The sequence below is a fragment of the Ixodes scapularis genome, unplaced genomic scaffold (assembly GCF_016920785.2).
Source record: "Ixodes scapularis isolate PalLabHiFi unplaced genomic scaffold, ASM1692078v2 PGA_scaffold1__304_contigs__length_218370807, whole genome shotgun sequence".
Lineage (NCBI taxonomy): Eukaryota > Metazoa > Arthropoda > Arachnida > Ixodida > Ixodidae > Ixodes > Ixodes scapularis.
This window is the reverse complement of record NW_024609846.1, coordinates 73,454,887-73,480,588: the sequence shown is the minus strand read 5'-3', so window position 1 is coordinate 73,480,588 and position 25,702 is coordinate 73,454,887. Positions and strand designations below refer to the sequence as shown.

General features: G+C 47.1%; 1 protein-coding gene across 1 annotated transcript in view; it reads right to left on the bottom strand.

Moving 5' to 3' along the window:
- The window catches only part of LOC8042816 (neprilysin-1), a 30,257-nt gene that overhangs the window by 3,688 nt on the left and 867 nt on the right, over positions 1-25,702 (bottom strand). Inside the window, exons 3-16 of the mRNA XM_040210592.1 lie at positions 24,814-24,909; positions 23,837-24,042; positions 21,785-21,955; positions 18,809-18,892; positions 18,568-18,695; positions 17,476-17,707; positions 11,532-11,630; positions 11,366-11,443; positions 7,472-7,578; positions 5,578-5,636; positions 5,353-5,404; positions 4,553-4,751; positions 4,274-4,339; positions 3,325-3,429 (exon numbers count right to left, since the gene is read on the bottom strand). Of these exons, the coding sequence (XP_040066526.1) occupies positions 3,325-3,429; positions 4,274-4,339; positions 4,553-4,751; positions 5,353-5,404; positions 5,578-5,636; positions 7,472-7,578; positions 11,366-11,443; positions 11,532-11,630; positions 17,476-17,707; positions 18,568-18,695; positions 18,809-18,892; positions 21,785-21,955; positions 23,837-24,042; positions 24,814-24,909 (1,682 nt within the window). The remainder of the gene's footprint in view (positions 1-3,324; positions 3,430-4,273; positions 4,340-4,552; positions 4,752-5,352; positions 5,405-5,577; positions 5,637-7,471; positions 7,579-11,365; positions 11,444-11,531; positions 11,631-17,475; positions 17,708-18,567; positions 18,696-18,808; positions 18,893-21,784; positions 21,956-23,836; positions 24,043-24,813; positions 24,910-25,702) is intronic.

The following is a 25,702-nucleotide window of genomic DNA, read 5'->3' as shown; positions in this document are numbered from 1 at the left end:
TTTGGTAACTTTCAATTGCAACTTTATTTGGGTAATTAGTAGTTTAATTTAACTACTTTTTTTAGGTAACTTCTACTCAAATTACTAACTACTTTCGAAATTATATAGTGCTAATTTTGCCCATCACGAAAGTTTGAGCGCAGAAATGAATAAGACGCCGGCAGATGAAGTGGCATTCCCGAACAAGGGGCCCCCTTGTTCGGGAAGGCGTCCTTGGATCAAGGTGGCGACGAGCAGCCAAAACATAATAGCCGCGTCCCACTAGAGCGACAGACAGCGACAAACGACAGCGACACACGACAACGAGCGACAGACGACACCGACAGACAGCCTGTTTGTCGAAGTCCGCCGTCCCACTTGGCGGACACGACGCAGAACACAGAGACAAGGAAACTTGTTTCCTAGTGGGACTGGAGTTGTCAACAAAACACTTCGAAATACACAGACAAACTGAGTCTGGCGACGCGGTTTTCGTGTTTTGCTCTTTGGGCATAAAACGCGCCGACAAACACGGTGTAAGAGGAGACGATTACTTTATTTCTTGATTAAAGCATTCACTTGTCTTTATTTGCCGTTGGCGACCTTCCGCAAACAGTCGTGACAATCGACACCAAGCTTTTTCCGAGTTAGAATAACCGAATCGTTCCTTTTTTGAGTCGATCGAGGAATTCTAGGTGAGCGCCACGGAACTTCACGCCGATTTCGAGGATGTTTATAACCTCGTATCCGAATGATCAAGGGCAGGCGTTTTTTTGGAGGACAATAAGGCATCCCGATTATCACAGAACGTGATGACAAGTCTCTCGTCTGCCGGAATGGCTTGCCGCGGAACGTGGTGTCCTACTTCGTGTTGAGAGGTCTTACTTTGGTTAGTCCTCGAACATGAGTGGGTATCCATCCTGATGCAGGGCCGTAGACCTCGGCGTCTTGAAGCACCACCTCACGCACCAAGTTTTCGCGAGCAAAACCAACCACAGCAAATTCCCCTTCGCAACCCGACCGCCCGGCGCAAGCAAGCAAGCCGCGCCCGCGACGAGCAATCGAGGGACCGGAACTGCGGGAACGAGGAGTGGCCGCCAAGGGCTTTTCTGAAGGTCTAGCGGCGAAGCGAGCCACGGGAGGAACGGGAGGAAGGGTAGAAGGGTGGGAAGGGAGGCAACAGAAGGCACAACCGGGCGAGGAGGATACGTTTGTCTCCGAGACATGTTCCTCAGTGGGACTGCTTGCGGCGTTTCAAGTCCAACGACAGACAAGGACTCGTCCGTCGTCGATCGTTTGTCGGCGCGTGTCGGCGATTGTCGCGGGCATTGGTCGTTGTAGTGGGACAGCATCGGAGACACGGAACTTTGTGGTGTCGTCGGACAAAAATCGCTGTTTGTCGCTGTAGTGGGACGAGGCTACACGAACGCAGGAAGAGATGCTTAACAAGCCTTGGTCGGGTATTGACCTAATCCTGTAATGCACGCAGGCGCCGCGTTTCCAGCTGCAACCGTGAAAGACGGGGACATCCGAGAGTTGTTGTTTTCGTGTTGTCTGTCTTTAGTGAGTTCTGACTCAAGCAGTAGGTTCCACGGTAGGCGCCACTGGAATGACCTCGCAGCTGGGCGCCTGTTCCCATGGTCGCCTTGTCGTCAGCGCATACGCCCTTGCAAAGCCCCCGCGCACAAACCCTGGCACGGATAATCCACTCATGGGAGCACGTTCCCGCTTCTAGCCGCAACTGTATACGAGCGCCGATGCTTGTTCACGTAATCCTACGCGTCCTTCCTACCATCCATACCTGGGAGAACTCCTCTTTGTTAAAAACGATTTACTTGTCAGGCACGTGTCAGGCGCGTCAGAATATTGCAGTCGCCGGCGAGGATTGGGAGTTACCCTTGGGAGATATTTTTGTTGGACCCGGCGTCAGCGGCGAAGTATACTTCGGTTCATCATCTGTTAAACAAAAACAATTTTTTTTTTCGCGCAGTCGTCCGGATGATCTCATCGTCGTGGCGCGAGACTTGAACCCTTGACGGTCTGGTGCACTCGCTCAGCGTACCCTCAGAACGACGTCGGAATAAAGAGGGGGCAGTCATAACAATGTCAACTTGACGAAGAAAAAAGATAAAACGTGGAAAGTTTGTTATAAAAGATTTTCTACCCGAGGCAAACCTTACATGTTTCGTCATGGATACCTAAGATGCCGACACTCGCTTACCCGACCCTGCACAGCCTGTTTCTCAAATTCAATGCTGCCGTTCCATCCAGCCCCTCGGTGGAACGTCTTTTTAGCTTGGCTGGGGAGGTCTTTATAAGGAAAAAGGGAAAACTCTCCTATCAAGAACTTTAGTAGTAGTAGTGGTTTATGAAGGAAAGGCAGAGATTTTAACCCGAACGTCAGTTCTAGTTTGCTAAAGTCAATTGCTTCTGCGAGCGAATAAACTATTTTGGCGAAACCGCAAGCCATAAATAGACTGCGTTAATTTTAGGCTCGCAGGGTTTTTCATTGATCAAAACTGCTTTTCATCTTGCTACCACAAAAATATAAAAAAGTAACTTGGAAAGTAACTTCAAAGTAACTCGCTACTTTTTACAGTAGTTAGTAGTTTACTCAATTACTATAACAAATTCGTAATTTCTACTCTACTCTAATTACTTTTGGCGTCGATACTCAGTAACTTAACTTAACTACCTTTTTTGAGTAATTTGTACATGTCTGCACTGAACGCTGTACGCATGCGCAATGCATTCGCTATTATTTACAGCCAACAAGTGAGAGCAAATTGTCTCTGGAATAAGATAAAGTATTCTTTTCACATATGTGTTACGGGAGAGTGAGACTGTAAGTGACGGCGGAAGGGACGATGACAAGCCACGGGCTGAAAATCTCGTGTGCCGTTTAGTTCTGTCTATTTTTGCTTGAATCTTTTGAAGCTTGAGCCTTCTTCTCGTGAGTTCTGTTAAAGGACCTGTCAGTAGCAGAGCAAATGATGCGAGAGTAAATGGAGCTTCGGCTGTGTCTATTGTAATCCACCGAAGCCCTGAGTCGATAAGCCTAGCTTTGTCTTGTCATTTCTACTCAAATAGAATCAGCTACTTTTATATTTAAATGGCTTCACGAACGGCTGCAGCGAGGGAACATACCGAAGATAAATACTCCGAAGATGACTCTATAACAGCATCTTAACGCCAAAGGAATTGATATAAGGAAACGGGTGCATTGACCATATTCTAAAAGGTTTCGCATCTCTAGTTTGTTTGTTGTTTAGAAACAAGTAAACTGAGGAACCCCTGCTGTGACATAATCGCGGTGCACGAGAGCTGTTTTACTTGACGCCTCACCATGGCAAAGGCTATGTAGAAGAGCTGCATCTTGGTAACATTGGCCAGATTGGGCAGCATGAAGTTTCCCTTGATGCCCCTCTCCCTGAGATGCTGAGTGAACATCTGGTTGGTGGATGGGGCGAAAAAACATGTCCGGCACACCGTCATACACATTTGCTGATACCGCAAAAGTTATTTGAAAGTTTTAGAACATAGGCTACGATATTCCCCGATTAAAGAAGTTTCAAACTTTTAAGAGAGAGCCTTAAATATGTTACCGTACTGTAACGTGGAGCAGCCGAACCAAACACTCTTATGAGTCACGCCAAGTTGGAGCAATCTGTCTTTTGATGCATGCATTGAATTTACCTGGATATTTTTTTTTGCCATTTGCGGAAAAGGCCCACAGCTTTCCCCAGAAAGCATGGAGATGGTCGATTGTCATTGCTCTTATTGAAATAACCTTGCGAGGCAGGAGTAATGGTAAGTCGCGAATATAAGCTACGACACTGAGACTGATGTTTTACGTGCCAGGAATCGAGCGCAGATTGAAGTTTTGGAATCACTTTCTATGACTATGCAAATGATGGGCCTTGCGCTCACTGCATAGAATAGGTCGAAATGATCGGTCGTCCGTGTGTTGTGGGGAAACGCTTTCTCACAGCTCTTGTTTCGAAACAATGCATAAGTTAGTCGAGTAATTGTGCTATTTATGCACTACGAGTGCCAGTAGTGATGCATGGTGCGAGCCAAATGGAGGTTAGTGAGGGTCCAAGCCCGCTTCCCTTCTCAACGCAGTGATCTTTCCCTTACTAAACCCTCCGGATATGCAAACTAAAGGGAAATAAGTTTTATTAAAAAAAAAAAAAATCTACGGCGCTTTCTTGCGTTTGCGTTTCAAGGCATATTACACAAAACTACTAAGGTCAGCATAATATTATCAGAAGAAAAAAAATAATGACCTAACCTTTTGGAGGAAAGGAAGGGCTGCATTATCCCTCACGTTGGATTCCACCGTCTTGGCGCTGTAGTGCTGCAAGTTTGAAAGAAGCGCTGAGTGAACATCTCTGTCAGATGCGGCTTGAAACTCACTACATAATAATTCTCATATACGATTTCGTTTTTTTTTAACGTTTACAATGCATTGGGCACTAAGGTCCGATGTCGCGTGCTGTATGCTCTTTCGCTGAGGGCGTCGTCACACGATTATCTTCTTGCCGAAGCGTGCCTCGGCTGCCGCTCTCACCTTGGCGGCTTTGCCGAAATCCAGTGATGCGTTGTACTGCCGCGAGAGACAGCGACTATAGTTGGAGTAGACGTCGGCCGTGCCCAAGGTCCACCAGCTCCCGACGCCGTTGTTCCCGTCGTACAGCGAACCCAGGCCGGTGACAACGCCCATCAGCTTGTGCGCCATGTCGGCCAGCACGCGAGGAATGTACAGTGGACTGCGGGCAGGTGTCCGTCCTTAGGACTTCGTATAGAGTTCTCATCAAATTAAATTGAGCGATTTTTTTTTAATTTCACTCCTACCCGAATTTTCGAACGGTAAATTGTATTTAGTTCAGAAACACTGGGCGTTTGACATGCCATTTAAGCTAAATAGAAAAAAAAAAACAGGCCGTCCGCGCTGCAATAGAGTAGCTGGCACAGCACAAGCAGTGCCAAAGTCACCAAAAATAATGATTTCTTAAGGGAGAAAAAGGACGACAACCGCGCTCTACACTCACTGACCGAGACGTTTGTCTCCTACAGTAATCTGACAACTCCTCAGACTACAAGTAATTGGCCCAATTTTTTTATGGTCTTCTATTACAGGAAAATTTAGGCAATCTAGTCTGAACAGTATCAATAGGGTTGCTTTTGCTATAATAAAGAATTAATAATAAAATATTTGTGGACTGCCTGTCGAGAGATTTTCACAAGAAGAGTTCATATTTCTGTGCTGTCTGAAAGTTAGGCATTTTATAAATGTCGAGTGATCCCTCTGTTCTTGCGTTTCACCATACATACTAAGCTAAAACAAACACCGTTTACAGGCATGCTTACGTCTCGGTGCTGTCGAAGCCCATGGGTTCAGCAAACATTGCCATCGGGACGTCTGCATTCAAACCACAATAGGGGACATCGCATGGAAGTTCGGATAGGTCAGAATTAGGCACAAATAAATGCAGCTGCTATTGAGGCTTATAAAGCCAGCGTCGCGAGGGTTGGAAACATTTGTCGTGGAACTTCCAATATTTTGAACGCTCCACACGAGATGTGTATACTTACACAATGTGTTGTTCTGCGGGTCATAGGTCACGTGGACATCGAACACCGACCCGAACCACCTGCGATGTTTTCGAGTATAAAATGGTCCTCCAACAAACACAAAGAAGCATTAATTTGGCTCTTGACGATGACATGTGTCGTATTACACATTGACAAAACAACTCCTGCTTCAACGATTGGTTCCTAAAATGGAAGTCGGCTAGGATATCCCTATAATATTAAAGTACTGAACTATACCTTTGTTCATCCTAGTCCTTTCGTTAAATGTTAAAACAAAAACGGTAAACGTTCTGGAAATATTGGGGCTTTACGTGGCAAAGCAACTGAGGCAATGAGCGACATACAAGGACTCCTCGAGGAAGGATCCACTCTGTGTGCAATAAAAAAAAATAATCCAGACGATCACTTAAAAAGTCAAAACGATATTGACCAGGTAATTAATTGGTGCCGCAAAAACAAAATGTAAATTCGTTTCTTTCGCCTATAAACGCACTAACTCAGAATTTGCTTATTCACTCAAGAATTCACCCGTCATCGCTCTTTCCGCTTATCAGCATCTCGGTGTCGAACTAACCTGAAATCTTTTTTTGGGTCTCCCACATTAACACTATAACGTCTAAAGCTTCCCTTACCCTCGGTTAGGTAAAGCGTAATCTAATATATACACCTTCTTACCCCCGCAAACTATCTTGATAAACATTATGTCCGCCCAAAATTAAATACGCATTCGCTATCTGCATGAATGGTCTCCCCACCAAACATCTTCATTAACTAAATTGAATATATTCAAAATTGAGCTGCTCGTTTCACTTGGACATCATATTCACGTTTCGACAGCATTTCATTATTTAAACAAAATTATACGATTTCCTTGCTGGAAACGCGGCGTACAATTAAGAACATACGATAACTCACAGATTACATAGCAATTCCACTCGGACATCCACCTCGCTCCTTGAAGCCGATATAAATAATCATGTAGCTTTAGCACCAAGAGCTTCAAAACTTATGTTTGGGTCAACATAGCATTCAATAACCCTTCTTTGCCACGCGGCATTATCTTCCCGATGTCATTGTTTCTATTTATGATCCAGGCAATTTACGCCCAGAATTAGCAACCATTTTCATTACAAAATTACCAACCACGTGTTTTAATAGACAAAATGTTTTAGGTTGTGGTATAAAATATCTGAAAGTTCAACTTATTTCATGTCTATGTGCTTGTGTTATATTTACTTGTGTTAACATCTTGAGTTTTGTTAATATGTACAAGTTTATGTGTATACATGTTTTGCAGTGTGTGCTCTTCAATTTTTGGTTTATGAGCACTTATTTAATTTTTGTTTTCTTAATTTGGTTTATCAAACTGAACAGCCCACCCACTCAGCTAAAGCCAAAAGGCTTTTGAGGTATATTGAATAAGTAAATAAATAAGCACCTGCGGAATGTAATGTAAAGAACGAAATGGTCAACAAACGTTCTCAGTTTCGCAAGTGTATATCACGTATCTCAACTAAAAAAGTTCTGCTCACAAAACAGAATATCTGCACACCAATGCTATACCCCCTTACCTCCGCAAACGATCACTTTCTCTGTCTCCGCAGCTCACGGCGCAGCGCGACCGTGCTTCACTCAAATTTGACATATTATGAGCTCAACTATGATTACGGAGTCGTATATATATATATATATGTCAAATGTGATTTAACATTCCCACAAAAGAACAACACCAAGTGCATAGAATACAACTGGCAGCACCAAGAAACTATTGCGTTACTCCGGAAACTCTCGAATGGCTTAATTCCAAACTTTTCGAATTGGGTCATGAAGTGGGTCATTGACTAATATATGATTGCAGACGATTGAACAATATGCACGAGAGAAGTTGACTTACCCGACGTGCTTGGGGTTATAGAGAAGGCGACGGAAACGATTGTCGATGTGAGCGGTCTTGGCACTCATCACGCTTCTCAGTAGGTTGCCCACGGGAACGTCTCGTACCTGCATTCAAATAGTGCTGCACCCACAAACGCCTCTAAACACCATATTGAACACGCGTGCCACAATATAGCCTTTTGTTTTTCTTTTACAAGCCCCAGGTAAGTGTAGATAGCAATAACGAGGTTAGGAACCATGTCAGGGCCCGTTTGCTCGAAGCGCGGTTAAGCGCTAACCTCGGCTAAAGTTAGCCGCAGCCTAGGAGAGGGATTTTGAAATCACGTGACTGGGGGCTCGGTAGGGATGCGGGGAGCCACGCATGGCCCCGTCGCTTGGTTCGACAAAATGGCTGCGGCGTACACAGTTTCCACGTTCGCGATCGCATTGGTGTTTGTCTTCAGGGCCCGTTTGCTCGAAGCCGGTTAATTTTAACCGCGGTTAAAAGTTAATCGCCCTTCCCTACTAGGTACCTACCCAAGTTTGACGAGGGCTGGATGAGCGTTAGCCTTGTGTTTTATTATAGGGTGATAGCTGGTGTCACCTACTGGTTGTAGCGAGGTCCCAAAAAGGGGGGACCCAACAATGCGCGCTACTGGATTCTCGCAACTCATCACGGCATACATTTGAGCAGACAAATTTTTGTTGCTCGTGGTATAGATCTTGGGTAAGTTAAATTTAATTATCTTTGTTTGGATTATTTCTAAATGCTTGGCTGCCTGAATTGAAAACAAGCCTCGTCAAAATTTCCTTCCAAGTTTGAAAGAGGACGACGAAGTTCAGTCCTATAGAAACGAAAAGGAAGAAGTGAGCAGTGAAAGGCGGGCAGTACATTGGCAGCATGGCTGGCCAGCATGTAAGAACTGTATATAACACCAACATAAATTGAAACACCTGTTTATTTGGCTACGGTGAAAATAGGCCTATTGGTAAATTACCCAAGCATCGAGGAGAACGCTGGAAGTGTGAAACGTGTTTCACATGCAGCGGTTTTGGCCCCAGAGCGGCGCGATTTCTGCCGTCGCGGCGCTCGTGCCGCTCAACCGCTGGTACTGGCCAGTGCGCCGCGACGGCAGAAATCGCGCCGCTCTAGGGCCAAAACCGCTGCATGTGAAACACGCTTAATTTTACGGACCGCGCGCGCTGGCCTTCCTCTTATAAAAAATTCGAAGTAAATAATCATAATAAGGCTTTGACGAACGCGCGTGCAAGGCAAAATTTGTTTTAGACTTTTTGCTTTAGAAAAATTACTACTGCATAGGCCAGCACGTGCGACGCGTGCTTTGGAAATTTAGGAAAGGGTCTATTGGACTTTGTAAGTGATGACGTCACAACATGGCGTCTGGGTCCAAACAAACCGTTGCTAGGGACGTTGCTATGGACTACTGCATGGAGACTCCACATGAGGCTAGATTTTTGCTTACAAGTAAATCATTTTTTGTAAGCAACCTAACTTCTTGATATCTAATTATGAAGATGTTCTTGTCATCTCAGCATCGTATTGCAACGATGAAAGCCATTTTCGAAGTATTCCACTCCGCTTTGCTTTGGTAGCAGACGACACGATAGATTGGCTGGCCTCTGTTGTAGCGGGCGTCTTCATAGAATTGCGTCGGTAAACAAGCGACAAAAACAAGTGCATCGCCATGGCCGTAGAAGCCTCCGAAATGTTCGTTTTTCTTTTTTTTTCTGTGAAGAACCCAGCTTAATTTATGGCGGTGAAAATGCCGTAAATCAAACCACGTCATGCAGATCAGTTACGACGACGACCTGAAGTGCATTACCGGCTTATTGCAGGCCAGCATGAGAAACAAATCGTACGCCATCGACGTAAGTCGCTAATTATTATTATTGGGGTTGTAAGCATGTCTATCGCTATTTGGTAGTAACCATCGCAGCGATGGTTACAACCAGGTACGAAGCACCCTCGCATAGCGCGAGTCCGTAAACAAAATTTGGGATCTCAACCGATCGCTTGAAGTGCTTTTCTCACGGGTGCACTGAGATCTTTTAGCAGACGATCATCTCAATCGACGCCCGGAATTTCGATAAACCATACTTTGCCTCGTACCCCACTATGAATTCTTATAACTGTCTGAAACTCATTATATTTCAAAGTAATGCAATATCAGAATACCGTATTTATTCACATGATCCAAACGACGGCGCCGGCTTGGCCGGCCGGCGTGTGGCAGACGGCATACTTCTTGCATTCGTCGTCTGCAGCAGGCATCGTGACGACCGGAAGTTACAGTCGTGAATATTTCAGAAACAAGCGATTACCGGCACACTTCTGTCGAAACACATATGACATTAAAACTTTCTATATCTGTGATTTTTAGAAGTTTAAATCCTACTCCCGATTTTTGACCGGTCGGGTTTTCGTAGTGAAACCTAGCCACATGTATTTGTCCATAACAACGGCCCCAGCAACGGTTTGTTTGGACCCATGACGTCACACTTACGGAGTCAATGGACCTTTTCCGAGAAGCGTTCTGCCCACGCGCGAGCGCCCGATGCCAAGCGGCGGAAGTCGGAACGAAAACTCGAGGAAATTCGGAAGGAGGTTGCATATAGAACACGTAACTGCAGCATATATATAATTGTGTTACACAAAAAAAGAACGTCGACGGAAAGGAAAACACGACGTTTGGGTGGACGCCACAGATTCCCCTCTTTAAAGTCGCGCTGGGCACGCGCAGCTGCTCAGAAAGCGAAGAAACTGGTAATGTAGCCTCCATAATCGATTGGTAGCGCAGGTAGGTCACTTCCTCGATTTTTAGTTCGTGCTGCCACCGCCTGGTGCCGTCGCTATGTGGAAAAGGTTCATTGGGATGCTGTCTGCTTTTGTGTGCTATAGAAACCTGGCCGATTGAGTCAAGGCAATCCACTTTCCAAAGACATTGCCATGCCGACAATTATCGCGTTCATTTAGGCTTAGGAATGGCCAGAATCAAAAGACTATCTGAAAAATGCGACGAGAGCATTGCTCATGCTTTGCGATTTAAGTGAGGTAAGGCAAAGCCAAAGCTTCCTGCACCATTCATTGCTGACTAACGCGCCCGATATTGCAGCTACTACAACGACATATTATAGTTCCAAAGCGAGCGGCGCTCACTCACCGGGGCACCGCCATGTTGCCCCGCATCCCTGCCGAGCCAGTCACGTGATTTCAAAATCCCTCTCCTAGCTACTGCGGCTAACTTTAGCCGCGGTTAGCCCTTAACCGCGCTTCGACCAAACGGGCCGAGTAGTTTTTCTAAAGATGGCAGGCATTATAACTCCAGACGGGGCGGGCTCCAGGGGTCAAATGGATTTCACCGCTGCACATGTTGGCGCTGTATTCAAAGGGTTATTTCGAATGTGTCCTGAGCCCTGTGATAATTTCTCGCGACCTATACTAAGTTGACAATTTTAACTCAAACTTCTACATGATCGAGTTCGGAAATTCCGGGTCCGAGGGGCGGATGAAATATTAGATGAGGCACCCGCGCCCACGTGTTCTGGATAGCAGTGGGAAGGGGAAGAGGGGGGAGCTGCTATTCCATCACTCAGTCACAATGTTAAAGCAGCAGTGATGAATACCTTAGAGGACATATGGAACGCTAGACTTTTTTATATAACTTAAAATAACACCGCTGCTAAATAGAAGAATACGATAATGAGTGTAACAAACTCAGTAAAAGTTTTCTTCAAATTTTTGTTGTTTCCTGTGGGAACATCATGCGTAAGGAAGAGTCATCCTGGTTATTTGGCTTGAGAGTTCATATTCCTAGCATTGCCCAATTTGTTCTCGAGAAATGTGAGCCGCTCAGCAAAGGGGCTCACCGACCCACTGCAGGGGAACACTTACCGATTCGTAGAAGACATTCCGCTCTTCTTCGCTCATTACCCACCCAGGAAAGAATTCGACGAAGTCCACCCGTTTCAGCTGAATGCATTAGAAATGTGAGCTCAGCAAAATGCAACGCAACAAAAAGGCTCCGCAACGAGAACACAAACAAAAGTCGTCAGGCTACCTTGTCTAATGCTTTCGGGGTGTCCCTAGAGCTCAGCCAGGTGATATCTTCCAAGGAAGCTCCCAAGAGGTCCTTCATCTTGCTCAACGAAGCCCGCAACTGAACAGCGATGCACAAACAAGTTTAATCACAGATATCTGAATTCATGTTACAAAAATCACTACTACTTCTACAAGCGAGCAAAATTTGACACGCAGACGCAAATGCTAGGTCTCTTTTTTTTTAAAGGTACAATCTCCCACAATTTGCCTAGGCAGTTCGTGTGTGTTTGGAGCATACTTTGGTCAGAGACACTTGATTTTTAAAGGAAATATAGAACAAATGTTCATTTATTTTCTCATCCAGTCAATGTGAGGCTGCAGGTCAATCCGTATCCAGCACAGTCACCTGGAATTGCCTCGTCGAGTGGGTTTATAGTATTGTTGGAGACTGTACCTTGCTATAGATGGAGGGTTGGGCGATTGGTGGTTCATACTAGGATACAACAGCGCAAAAGGACGAGGACACGACAGGGAGACACACAAAAGTGATGCAGCGCCTTTGTGTCTTGTGTATCTCCCTGTTGTGTCCTCGCCCTTTTGCCCTGTTGCTTCTAAAAAGTACCCCCAGCGAGTAAAAAAGGACATGGCGGAAGCCGCTGACGCATTTGTTGTCGGCATTTGATACTGACCATCACGGACATCGTTACGACTGATGTCTATGTTGAATTCTTATAAAAAGAAAAATAATAAAAAAGTGTATATAGGGGCTTGCTTACATGTTTGATACTATCACATTAAAAAGTTGAAGATACGAAAGTTGGAAAAGTCGAAAAAGAGCCTTAAAAAGCTGAATGAAGAAAAAGCAACAAAAAGTTTATTTATTTTTTACTTTGAAACAGACTAATATATATATATGTGTATATGTATGTATATTATACGGGCACTTTCATCTTCGTCCGTAATCTCCAAAGAGGAAATAATCTAAAATATGCAGATGAATCATAGTTTTGATTGATTTTGATTCTGGATGACCGTGAAGGAAACATCACGTGCACCGGATTTTCAGTCACCGAAAGTTACTCCGACGGCTCTATTAATTTTGTTTCTCGCGGCCATTGCCAGGATATTATTCGCGGCTTCTGGTTGGTCACATTTTGTGAAAACGCCCTGGAACATGCCCACCCCGCTTTTGCCTCCTGTGCTTCCCAATGAATGCCTAAAGTCTCTCTATATACGGTTCTGTCTTGGGGTGTTTGGTGCTGGCGCCGCCATCTCGTTGAACTTATTGAAAATAAATCTAGCGGAAACTGTCCTGTCCAATTTATGTACACAAATACTCAAATACCACGACATTTAGTCTTGCCGTCATGGTCTTAATATCAATATATAACAGACCTCCGGTACGCCTTAAGTTTTTTCACTTTTATTGTAAGCGTAGTTTTAATTTTAAAATCGCCTCAAAATGTGCTCAAACGATCATTATTTAGGGATTTTACTACAAATCTCTGGCGCCTTCAAGGGAAAAGCTAAGGGCTGTACGACCAGTATGACGTCTTATTAACAAACCTTTAGATGAAGCAATACGGCACGCAAGTTCGTCTGCTCCTTGCGCACCCCGTGCGTTTGTTTACCCACAAATCAGTTTACGTGTCTTTGTTTCCCCCCCTCAACCAAAGGCGGCGCGCGCTTTTGTTGCCTCGTTATCGTGCGTTCCCTATAGTACGCGTTACCTATGTTATCCTTTGATCGGCGTACCCCTCCTTGCGTTCCCATGCGCCAGAGGCGCATTTTGGAACACTTAGTAAAGATGTTCTTTCATCGAGATTGCGCCGGGACCCGACGACGGAGGCAGCTGATGGTCGCTGACGGAAGAATAAACCAGACAGGACTCCGCGGATAGGGGGAAGAAAAAAAAACACGTCTATTTACAAGCCAAGCTAATTTTCGAATGTCTCTGCAGAAGGTTACCGCCCGTGCAGTCCTTGTCTTCTTCTCTTCTCAAAGCCTCCCCTGCCCCAGCTCGCACGAGCGTCGCCAGTTCACCCACACACAGGGGCGCACGTGCAAACGCCAACACGCAATGGAAAGAAAAAGAAGCTCGGTCCTGTTCCCGCGTCCACCCACGGTGATGGCGGGGCCGATTCTCACACCTCCCGACTAAGTATATTTTTTAGACCCGAAATGTCAAAAATAATATATAACAACTAAACTCAAACGCGTACGCATAGCAGACACACCTTACATAGAGTTTGTGACTCAACCCGTCAGAATCCAAACTATAAAAAAAATTTACACCAAAATGCGAATCACACACCAGTAAAGTGATTCTTACTGTGCCCGCCAAGGCTCCAAAGCAGTGACGAATCTCGAGCCGAGACCAGCGCAGCATCTAGCCTCCTAGCCTAGGCCTCTTTGTCGACAGATTATTCAAGCCACCCAGATTTCGGCGGGGCTTGAATCGGACGGTGTGTAGCTGTTTCCGGAATTTCTCCGCGCCAGAGCGACGACAGTTTATACTCTGTCTTGATTTACGAATCAGGAAAGGGCCTCGCAGGTGGTCGCCGTTGTCGACGTCTTCTACACTCCCAGCTCTCTCATACGTGGCCGGCTGGCAGGTGGTCGAGTCTTCATCGGCGTCCTTAGCTATAATCTGGGACATCTTCATCTCGAAGACGGTGTCCTCGTCACTGTCCCCGCTTTCCCTGACACCTTCACCGGCCGGCTGTGACGTCAGCCACCCTAACAAGATGTCCGACTTCTTGTCGACACCCACTTCCTTGCCGTGGTCGTCATCAGCTTGCCAGAACGTCTGCCAACAAAGCAAAATATCCGGTTCTTTTTCGTCGTCCACGTTCACGTTCTCGTCATGGTCATCCTGCCGCCCAGGCGATAAGTTCGGTCCTTCGTCGTCCACGTTCTCGCCGTCGTCGTCCTCGGCTTGCCGGAACGCCTGCCGCCCAGACGATAAGTTCGGTCCTTCGTCGCCGTCCACGTTTTCGCCGTCGTCATCTTTGACTTGCCGGCATTTCCGCCTCCCAGAAGATACCCTCGGTTCTTCTTTGTAACCGGCGCCCACGTTCTCAACGTCGTCGTTATTGGCTTGTAGGAACTTGTGCAACCCAGGTAAGATGTCGGGACCGGCCAAGACGTTGTCGAAGTTCACACATGGGTCGTCCTCAGATCGCCGGGACGCCTGCCGCCCAGGCCAAGTGCACGGCCTTTCGTCGTCGACGTTCACCTGCTCGTCGTGGTCATCCTCGGCTCGCTGGGACGTCCTCCAGGCACGCGAGACGTTCAGCTCATTTCTGTCGTCAACGTCCGCCTGCACAGACACGCAGCAGCGATTGTTCTTCGACGACCGTTTCGTGTCGTCGGCTTGTAACAGAATCTGAGGCACCTCGCGGACCGATGGGTCCCACCTCTTCTGATCTTGGTTGTCCAAGTTGGTACCGTCGGTCTTGCCCACCTCGGTCGTCACCTTGTCGGGCTCACGACAGGAACCTTCCTCCACGGTGACATTCTTGGCGTCTACTCTTTTCTTGTGAAACAGAAGTTCTTCTGGTGTCTTCGTCCGGAGACATTCGCGGGAATAGTGCCCCAATTCCTTGCATTTAAAACACTTCACCCGATAATTTTCCGGTACGATGCCCTGCCTTGGGCTCTCGCGTTTTTCCTTGAGAGAAGTGGTGGTTTCAATAAAGGGCCTCCAGACCTCAGCTCGAGACAGTCCGAGCTCTAACAAGACCCGTTCTTTGACCGCACCATACCCACTTCTCTCACCCGTGTTCACCCTATTCACTAGTGCACGCATGCTCTCCGTGAAATAAGGTCGCACAAGATATCCTCTGAGCCGCTCAGGGACTTCATATGTCTCGAAGACGCTTTCTACGCCATCAAACCAGCTCGGCACTAATTTTTCGGACGACGGCATAGAAGTCAGTACTCCTTTCATCAATCTTGAAAAGCTAAAAACTTCATCTCGGAGGTTGAACTCCATGTCGCCTCCACTGGCTCGCCTTCGGTTTTCTGAGCGTAGATGTTCTAGTTCTAGCTCGAGGCGTAACAGCCGTTCTTTCTCCCTTGTAAGTTCTATCTCCTTTTCAATTGAGCTGTATGATCGGACTCCTCCGTTCCCATCCCCTTGTGTCTGCGAGTTTGCCACTAATCTACTCAAAGGTGACAATTCACCAGGCCCGTCAACATCCCTATTCCGACCCCTATTCTGCTCTGGCGTTAGAACCGGCATCCGCCGTTCTGCGCTGTCTGCATCCATGGCGGGCACACGTCAAAGAATCACCTTACCGTAAGGTCAACGATTGCCGCTGGATCACAGACGCAGCCCGCTGCTCAGAATAGTCAGGCACGAAATGATGTCCGAGCTGTAGACTCAGGCGTTCCTCGCTGGAGTGGGACGGCATCTGGTCCGAGGTAGCTCTGTCACCACGAAGTAGGGCGGTGGTCCAGTCTTCAAGGAGATCGGTGGTCCAGTCTTCTCTTTAGAAGGCTCCACCAAAGCCGCGTCAAGTCGCTGTCCGCCGATTCCGTTGTGAAGATCACGCCGCCGTGGTCCGCTGACGCAATCCTGTCGACTGCGCCAGTAAAGATGTTCTTTCATCGAGATTGCGCCGGGACCCGACGACGGAGGCAGCTGATGGTCGCTGACGGAAGAATAAACCAGACAGGACTCCGCGGATAGGGGGAAGAAAAAAAAACACGTCTATTTACAAGCCAAGCTAATTTTCGAATGTCTCTGCAGAAGGTTACCGCCCGTGCAGTCCTTGTCTTCTTCTCTTCTCAAAGCCTCCCCTGCCCCAGCTCGCACGAGCGTCGCCAGTTCACCCACACACAGGGGCGCACGTGCAAACGCCAACACGCAATGGAAAGAAAAAGAAGCTCGGTCCTGTTCCCGCGTCCACCCACGGTGATGGCGGGGCCGATTCTCACACACTTTCTGAGACTATACTCATCTGCGTTCCTGAAACTCAAGTTTCCGTTGCGAAATGTGGCCATTGAGTAACGAGCGGGTGCAGACACAGCCGACGCTATACGAGTTGCTGGGATGAACCAAAAAGGCGACAAAAGCGCACCATCATGATGGTCGTCATGTTTCTGCAGGTGTTCTATCATCTCTGAATCAATCACAAACATAAAAGGCACAGTGACCTGCCCTCGTACCGTCGGCTACGTCTGGACTTAAGCTGAAACGAAGTTTAGCTATTTTTGTCATCTCGTCACCAACTTTCTTTGACATCAAGACGTATGCTCTAAAATGAGGATTTCAATTGAGCAACAAAAACATCGTTTTCTTGGTAAATTTAGTAAACAATCATAAAATATCAATAAGCAGTAATTAAAATTTTGGACGCGTATAAATGTTATTGCACGGCTCTACATTTTTTTTTTTGCATTGAATCTTATGGTTACATTAACATAAATGTCGATGTCTGCTTTTAGTGATCAAAAATTGAAATGTTCCCTGGGATTGTAATTGCCTGGGTGTCATAGAACGCAAATCAATTAGAATTTTGGTATTGCCTTGAAAACTTTTTTAATGGACGGACTGTCCCAGAAAGTAAGCCATGTCTAACTAGATAACATTAAACAAGTACTATTTTTTAGTCGGCTCATTTACCTTATTTATTTAATTTAAAGTGGCTTTAAGTCTACAGTGCTATTGCGGGAGCAGACAGGGGCAACTTAATTTTTTTAATAATTTTTGTAGTCACCTCAACTCAAAATATGTTGCCAACAATGCATCAAAGCAGCTTTGTTTTTGCTTTATAGGATTAACTTTATTGTTTATATACTCTACCTCCTTCTAATTACGCTACCATGTACAAAACGTATAATTTGGCAAGACAAACTGATGAGAAATAAGAGTCATTGTATTGCAACTTTGCCATTATAGACTATCCTTTGGCAAACAATTGCCACTTATAACACAATCAGACAGAGAGGCGTACCTGCAGGACGTTGTGCTCCTTGACGAAGACGTTGTGGTACATGCTGAGGAAGGCGAAGGGCATGGCGTCCTCTGCTGCCCTGAGGCACAACCTCCAGCGAGGCAGCTGCTGCGGCGCCCTGCCCGTGAGCAGCCTGCCGTACAGGCCGGCGATGGCGCCCTCGGTGTTGGTAGGCAGCAGAGGAGAGAACACCAGCAACGCCTTCAGGCCCAGGTAGTTGATGATGGTACGCCTGCAGAGAGCGGACACACCATCTTCCTTCTACATTCACCCATTCTAATTTCTTCCTTCCTTCTATTTTTAATCTTCGTTGGACACGTAACCACCTTCTGCAAGGCTAAATGCTGTGTTCGACGACCGAAATTATCCAGTGCAACGCGTAGCCTCGCTAAAGTAACTAACATCCGCTTGAGGAGCATGTATACAGTTACTTTACCGATGACTCCATAATTCAGTTACCATAAGCATCGCAAGAGGAACTGTGAATGCGCGAGGCTACGCGCTCCACTGGTCCATTCCGCTTCGTTCGGCGCGGTTAAACTCATTAAACGCTGATGCCAAACGACGTCCGAGTCGTAGACGGTCATGTGATTAGTCATTTATCTAAGGAGATCTTATTGTTGTTAAACAAATCAAGGCTTTCGAAGAACTTGTAGTTGGAGTAGTTGGTGAGCGTTATCAGGGCATGGTCTAAGGTGCAAAAAAACAACGAATACAAAGAACACACACACAGGCATCTGTTTGTGTCTTCTTCCTTGTGTCCTTTTTTTTCGCTTTACACTATGTTTTATAAATCAAATCTTTCCATTGGTTCCTTAGCCACTCACAACCAACATCGTGGAATTGTCGATTTGCCTTTGTTCTGGCCTATGGCCGAGTGTCCATCTAAAGTCTGTAAACGAGGAAAGCATAGCATTTTTTCTCTCTTGTGATAATTTGGAAGAGATTACCACGCCCATCGACGGTTACTGTATTGTGCGCCTGAACTTTCGGAGGCCATTACATGACACTGACTAAATGTGAGCTTGACATTGGTTGAAAACAAGAGAAAGTTGCCAGCCAAATCGAAGAGGGCGGATGTTGAATGCTGACCTTTGGCGACCTTCCAAGATCTCGACGAGCTTCTTCAGGTAAGGCAGGTTCCGTACCAGGACATTGTTGTCCCGGTGCACGGGCCTCACCTTCTCCATCGTTCGGTTCAGAAATTTGAGCCAGCGGAACTGCGCCCGAGAACCATTTGCGTGTGAGATATGAAATCTGCGTGTGTCGATGTGCTACGGCATATTCGGCAATCATTAACATTGTAGAGGCTACAAGAACTAGAAATTCAAACCTTGCTACACGTTGGCAGGTCCGCAACAGACATTTTCCCAAAAAGATTGACCCTGTCTTCGGGTTGCATCGTAGGTCCTAACGCCTGCAATTTGAATCTGCTTTCATTATGCCGGTCGGGGACATGTTCGCTCACACTTAATTGTTCTATGCTGACATCTCATAAATTTAAAATCAAGCGCACACAAATCAAACAAAGTGATGAGCTGCTAGAGTCACTGACAGAAATACAGGGTGTTATCGTTATCGCACCGTGGCCAGTGAGATGACGGCATTTCCCTATAAGAACGCCAAAGAGCCAGTCACGAAGCAAGAGGAGTGAAGCTACGCCCTGCGTTTCTTAAGCTGCCTGTGACCAACGTCACTGGAAGCACTTCGCTTATTGGTTGCGGAGCTTCCTATCTCGTCGGTTCTTTGCGCCCCAGCCAAACATTTTCTGGCACCAGGCCATTAGGCGCCACGAGCGCCACGAGTGACTGATAGGGCACTGAGAGTACCACGGGCGCCTCTGGTTTTGTCAGCTCCTCATTTCATCCTGATGCATGTTCAAGGACTGTAGCAGTTGCGTGCGACTTTTACCCGCGCGTGGGTAGCAGACAGGAAGAGCCGTAGTTTTGGAATTTCCGCATCACTTATGGGACGAGCTCCCATCTTTCTCGCGGTAACTCCTCGATGTCACTGCCTATTTCGTGTTTATAAACTGTCAGAACATTTCCGCTTGTAAAGTGGAGATCACATTCATGGTAACTTGCCGAGGGGGGCTTGTCTGTGCGCGATGTAGCGCAGTCCGAAGCTTTTTTTTTTTTTTGTCGTATATCAATAGTTTAAAGTGCCCTTTTTTATTTGTTTGTTGCTCTTAAAACCGTTTGTACACCCGGGTACAAAACACGCCGGCATAACCAAAAATCTATCCAACTTCAAGAATAACAGTTCCTTTAGTCTTTTTTCTCTTCTTCCTTAACGAATTCTTTTTTTTTTTCTTCCTCCCGGGTTTCTCAGTTTTCCGATGGGTTTCTTCTTTTTTTAGAGCGAATTGGAGATCAGGAAAGGGAAGGGCTGACGCATTGATGGTGGCATCATGAAATGCAGGTTGCTAGTTGAAAGAGCTGTACTGTCTGTCTTCGTCTCTACGTGTTTCTCTCGTGTTTTTCAAATTGAAGAAGAATATTTTACTTTATCATAGTTCACAAGCCGATGCGAAGATGAATATGCGGAATATCGCGCGCAAGCCGCCACGGCCGCCCCTACATGACGCTGTCAGTACCTTAGTACGGAACAGTAAGACGCAAAGGTTTCGACGCGGAGCTGACGGAGCCGGGTGGAGCCAGCGTCGCTGTTAATGCTGAGCCGGAAACTCGAAGCGCTAGCGCGGACTGTAGGGTTCGACCGAGACATTTTTTGGCCCGGCCGCAGAACCATGAGCTCCGCAACTGATACGAAGCTTCTAATGACGTTGTTCTGCGACTGTGACCAGTGGCGTACCAACTGGTTTTTGAGTGTGTGTGTGTGTGTGTGTGTGGAGGGGGGGGGGGGGGGGGGGAGTTCCTTTGGTATCTCTGGGGCGCCGCCGGCCAGTGTTTGCCCTGCACAGTGGCGGCTGTTAGAGGGGGGGCAAAACACATGCCTCTCCCCCCCCCACCCGGCTTGGTACGCCCATGTCTGCGTAATAAACTTCGGTTGCTTATCTGGTGATGATATTACGCATTGCGCAAAAGACTGAACCAGGCATGGCGTTTCGACTGGAGAAGAACCTACTTGAATAGTGGGGTTTCATGCAGCTAGGTCTTGAAATGGACCGTGTGGGGCATTCCCCAGAAATATTAAGCTTAAACGAATGTGAGCGTCGATATTTGATCAAACACTTTACCAGAGGTAAATGCTGCTCACTCTGCACGAATAATGAACGCTTTCAAGTGGACAGGATATTGCTCAGGACGTCACGCCGAGAGTGGGCGGTAGGGAAGCGGCGATGAACCGAAATCTTTAAAGGGATAATGAACCGAAATGTTTATTTCACAAAAAACGACCGCACAAGCGTTGAAAGGAACGCCTGCAAACTCCAAAACATCACTCATACATCGATCTCAAACGGATGGTCGTATTTTCGGAAAAGAAGGGCCCGATCCAGCGAGGAATATGACTTCGCGATTCTCCTGAAACTGTTAAAAATGAGGGGAAGCGGCATCGCTTCTCTCTTCTTCGCTTCTGTTCACCTGTTCGAGGGCACGAAGTGAGGAGGAAAGGGAATGAGAATCGCGACGGTGAGTTGTCTCGACGGCCTCGTCAGCCTTGTTCAATCGAGCACTTCTTCAAAACTACGGCCATCCGTTGAATATATTTCTGTACGCGTGATGTTTGGGGCCTTCGCAGCGCCCCGCCCCTCCTATCGCTCCAGCCTAGTTCTCTTAGCTCCGAATTTCGGTCCCACATCCCTTTAAAGCGTTTGTGTTACGGAAATGTATTAAGCATTGACCTTTTTACTTTTATTTTTATTCTTTTATCCTGGCTAACTTGGCACGTCAAATACGACAAACCTTTGGCAATCACGAGCACTCCACACAAAAAGAGGGTAGTTTAGTTGTAAATACGTTTATTGAAAGAAAATGTATTGTGTCATTGCCTCTCGATTGAAACCATCTAGCAACCCAAATGGAGGGGGCTTCATACCCGCAAGCTAGCGCTATCTGTCGTCGTGGCGTCCCTCTGATAGTTTCGTCTTCCACAGATGAGTAGCATTCACCCTTGAAAAGTATTTGCAAACATCGTCGTTCGAGGAGCGTCCCAGGAGCATACACCAACGATCTGTGTACAAAAAATCTCTTGTCTGTCCACACCAGGTGTGGGCAGTGCGCGTGCGTAGAACCCAGATCCGCGTGAGTTGCGTCTGCGCATGCGTAATGCCGACAGCTACGCCTCCGGAATGGCGTGACTTCAGAGAGCTGAGTTGGTGTATAGGAAGGGGTATAGGGTGTACGACCTGCGAGATTTCGTCCTCGAGTCCCAGGACCGCGGATCCGAGGAGGTCTGACAGAGCCGGGTTGCCCAGTTTGTCGAAGGCCTTCCGCACCAGGGATTCATATTCGAGCGCCTCTCGCTCATTCCTCAGGAAGGCGCCCCTCCGGAACACTTCCCGTGAAGGGTCGTCCAGCTGCAAGCCCAACAGTCAAGAGACTGTATATATGGTGCTAGAAGAAGCAGTCACAACCCTTGTTGCTACAGGGACACTGGTCATAGGTGAACCCCTACGGTAGGCCAACTTGTCACAGGGCATCTTGTACAAGGAATTTTTGTCACGCCGGAATACTCGCCACACGGAACACCCATATTAGTGCGCGATTTCTTCCACAAAAGAACAAGTAAGTTTTCACGAGCCATCCCAGCCGACTCAGCACTGCGAATCTGGCTTGACTGGATCGCGTGACTTTGGTCAGTTGTATGGTGCAAGACAATTGCTCCTCCCGGAGAATGAATGGGCGTTAACCACTCATATCTACTGTATACGGGGCTGGATGGCGCATTGAGCAGACATATTTGAAGTCACCAGAAGTAAGAGGCTTGTCCCGGAAGTGAACGCTTGACAGGTTTTTAACTCTTCCGAATGCTGGTTCGAACAACGTTCAGGGCGCTGTATTTTTTTATTTTTTTTTGTCATCCCAAGAGAGCCTGTTTGTTGTGGAGTAACAGTGCATGCGGACCAGACAAGTCTCCTGGGAAGCCATTCGATGTGAAAATTTTGAGATTCTAGTTTATCAAGTGTGCGTATGTCCCACGTCCAAATGCCTTATTCTCGGGATTTAATCCAGAACGGGAGTATTAAAACCCAACCAAAGACACAAAAAAGCATGGACCAAAATATCGACTGGATGAAATGTCCCGACTTCCGGGACAAGCATCAAACTTCCGGTGGCTGCACTTGCGCCAGGCTCGGAGAGCAGCTATAGCGCCATCCAACCCCCTATGGTAGAGATCGAGCCAGAGTTGCGCATTTGTTTTCCCCGCGCCGCCCCGCCGCTATTCGCCGAGATCCATCACGTGAGGAGCAAAGCATCGCGTAGCGTGCAAGAAAGCCACCTTTACGGTCTCTCCGCCGACGTTTCTCTTGCCCGGCGTATGTTTCCACGCTTTCCGCCTCCTTTTCCTCCTCTCCTGTTTTCCATGCGCGGCGGCGCGCGCGGCGCCGCTATTCGCCAAATTTAGTCACGTGAGGAGCAAAGCATCCAGCTCGTGCGGGAAAGCCGGCGCTACGGCCACGCGCCGAGGCTGAATGCGCAACTCTGCTACCGTAGGTAGCTATACAGGAACTCTACCCTATGGTAAAGATCAGAGACGTTAACGGCTGTACCTTTTATAACGGGCGGTAGCCTGAAAACTGAATACATAGGATTCCTCTTCCCGCACTACTAAGTCAGTTTCCTTCTCCTTTGCATTTTTGTAACTATCACCGGGCAGTGTGGGATATTGCGGGGTAGCCTACACAAAATCGGAAAAAAAAAAAAAACGCCTAAAAAGCATTATTTTTGGCTTTTTCCTCCTTGCGAAGGAGTCAACAATTTTTCTCTAGCCAAACCTTATCGGCGCTGTACCCCAACAGTGGACCCCCTGGGAGGCAGGGATAAGACTTTAGGCCGAGTTACGCGGGAAGGAGTCTCAACTTTCCTCTGTCCCGCTTGTCCCTCATCTCACAAAGCAGTCCCCTTTTTTAACTTAAACAGAGTAAACGATGGAGGGGAGGCGAGTTCCTCCTTGCCTCCTCTCCAGCATTCCGTCTGTCAAAGTGAAAAGAGTAGAGGGCTTTGAGGAAAGAGCTTGTCCTGCGGTTTTAACTTAGGTCGCGTGACATCCAGATGATATCGAATACGCTCCGATGGCTCGTAGCGTCCCCTGTGGTTCATTGTAATGTAGAATATGAACTCTAAATTAAAAACGAATCGAGTAATCCCCCCCCACGCACACACAGCGGAATCTTCTATTATTAGAAGATTCCGCTGTGGACAGTGCACCGTTCAAAGCGGGGGCTGCGCGGTCTCACCGCAATCAGGAATTTGTCGGGTCTCTCGGGGTCCCTGACCACGTCGACGGACGCCAGGGGGAAGAGCCCCAGGCGCGAGCCCAAGGCCCCGGCCACGTCCTCAATCTGCGAGCCGTCGAACTCGATCTTGACCGTGGGCCACTCGGGGAGGTGCAGCGTCTGAAGCACTTCCCGAAGAGGGCTCAAGCCGCGGTCGTTGAGCCGTTCTGCACGCCATGCCAGCCACGCGCGCACTTTCATTTTAATGCAAGCTGGACTTCGACTCTTTAATCAAACTCTCTATAATCTCATACAAGAAAAGATAATATAGTGGTTTCGGCCACGGTGCGAAGAATGTTTCTCTTTCGAAGTTAGTTGCGCTCCAGCTTTTTCCCTTTACTCCCCCCTCCTCCCCTCCCTTCCCCCCACAAAAAAAGAAAATAGGTTTTTGGGTTTGTATTAAAAGCGAGAAAGCCATTCTGTCGTGAAGGTGCGTTCATCTAGTACCTTCCGTTGATCTCGTTCACTTCAGTGAGTCGTTTCTTTGGAAATAATAGATCTAATATCGCATCTCAGTATAGTTGGCGAGTACTCGAAGCACAATTCTAGACCTGGAAAAATTGTATAGTCTTTGACATAATGAAAACGGGACCCTCACGTGCTTGTTACCTTCCGCCGTGCTTTGGTTGAGGTGCGTGCACTCTCGAATTTCACGAAACTCCGAAGCCTTATCAAAGAGGAAACTCGTGCTGGAGGCGAGACAACTGGAACATCTCCCTAGCGCGTCCTTACATTATAATTGACTACTGTGTGAATAAAGCACTAAGCAGGTAAAATACCTGAACCACGCCGTACAAAATATTGTTGACCTGAGATTTGGTTTCTCAAAGGGTTTCACATGCCTTATTTTTCTTACACCAGCGAAATTGCACACACTCAGGAATATTTCACCGAGACGTGCCACTAGGTGGAGGGCAGGGAGGTTACGTTTTGCTTACCGACTTCCATGCAGGCGTTCCTCATGAGGATGGCCTTGACGTGGCTCGACAAGAAGTTGAAAGCCAGGGGCATCGACAGCACCTTCCGCAGTTCGGCTGTTGGGACAAGGGGGCCGAGATTAGTGCCACCCGAGAGTTTGAGCAAGACCCGGTCGCTAAAGGGACCGTGAAAGAATTCTCTTGAATTAGTTTTCGTTCAGGATTGAACTCTTTTAATTGGAAAAGGTTTGGAATAAGTTTCAGTTTTTGTTTACGAGTCATAAATAATAAACACCTAGAAGACGCGCACGTGTGTTCAATCGTCACGCCTCCGTTGTAGCCAATTCCCAGAACACATTTCGGCGCCGGTGGAGGGCGCTGCCCATTTTGTGAATTGTCTTTTATGTGCATTATGGGGCCATTTGACGAACACGGTTTCGTCATCATCTGGAATTTCGGTGGCGTGAATGAAACTGCATGGGCTTGCTTTGTTGTTGACACAACGCCGGTGTTGTTTTCTTGTGATGATGAGGACAGTGATGTACCAGACATATAATAACTTGGATTAATAGGCGTGTATATTTACGCCATGTTTAAAACATATATAAAAGTACTCCTCATTATGTTTAACTAAAAGGACTCTGCTGTCTGGCGTATATTCAGGTCCCTGAATATACACCAGATTTTCTACTCAAACTATTCAACTCCTCGAACTCTCACACAATGTTTCTTGATCCGAACCTCTCTTCCGACTACCTCTCTCTCTCTCTCCTTCTCTCTCTCCCTCTCTCTCTCTCTCCCTCGCTCGATCCCATCTCTGGAGACCACACCAGGAAATATTACCAGGGGCCTTGGCAATTTACCTACAGTATGCTCCAATGAATTGCGCCACGTGACGAAGGAAAACAAA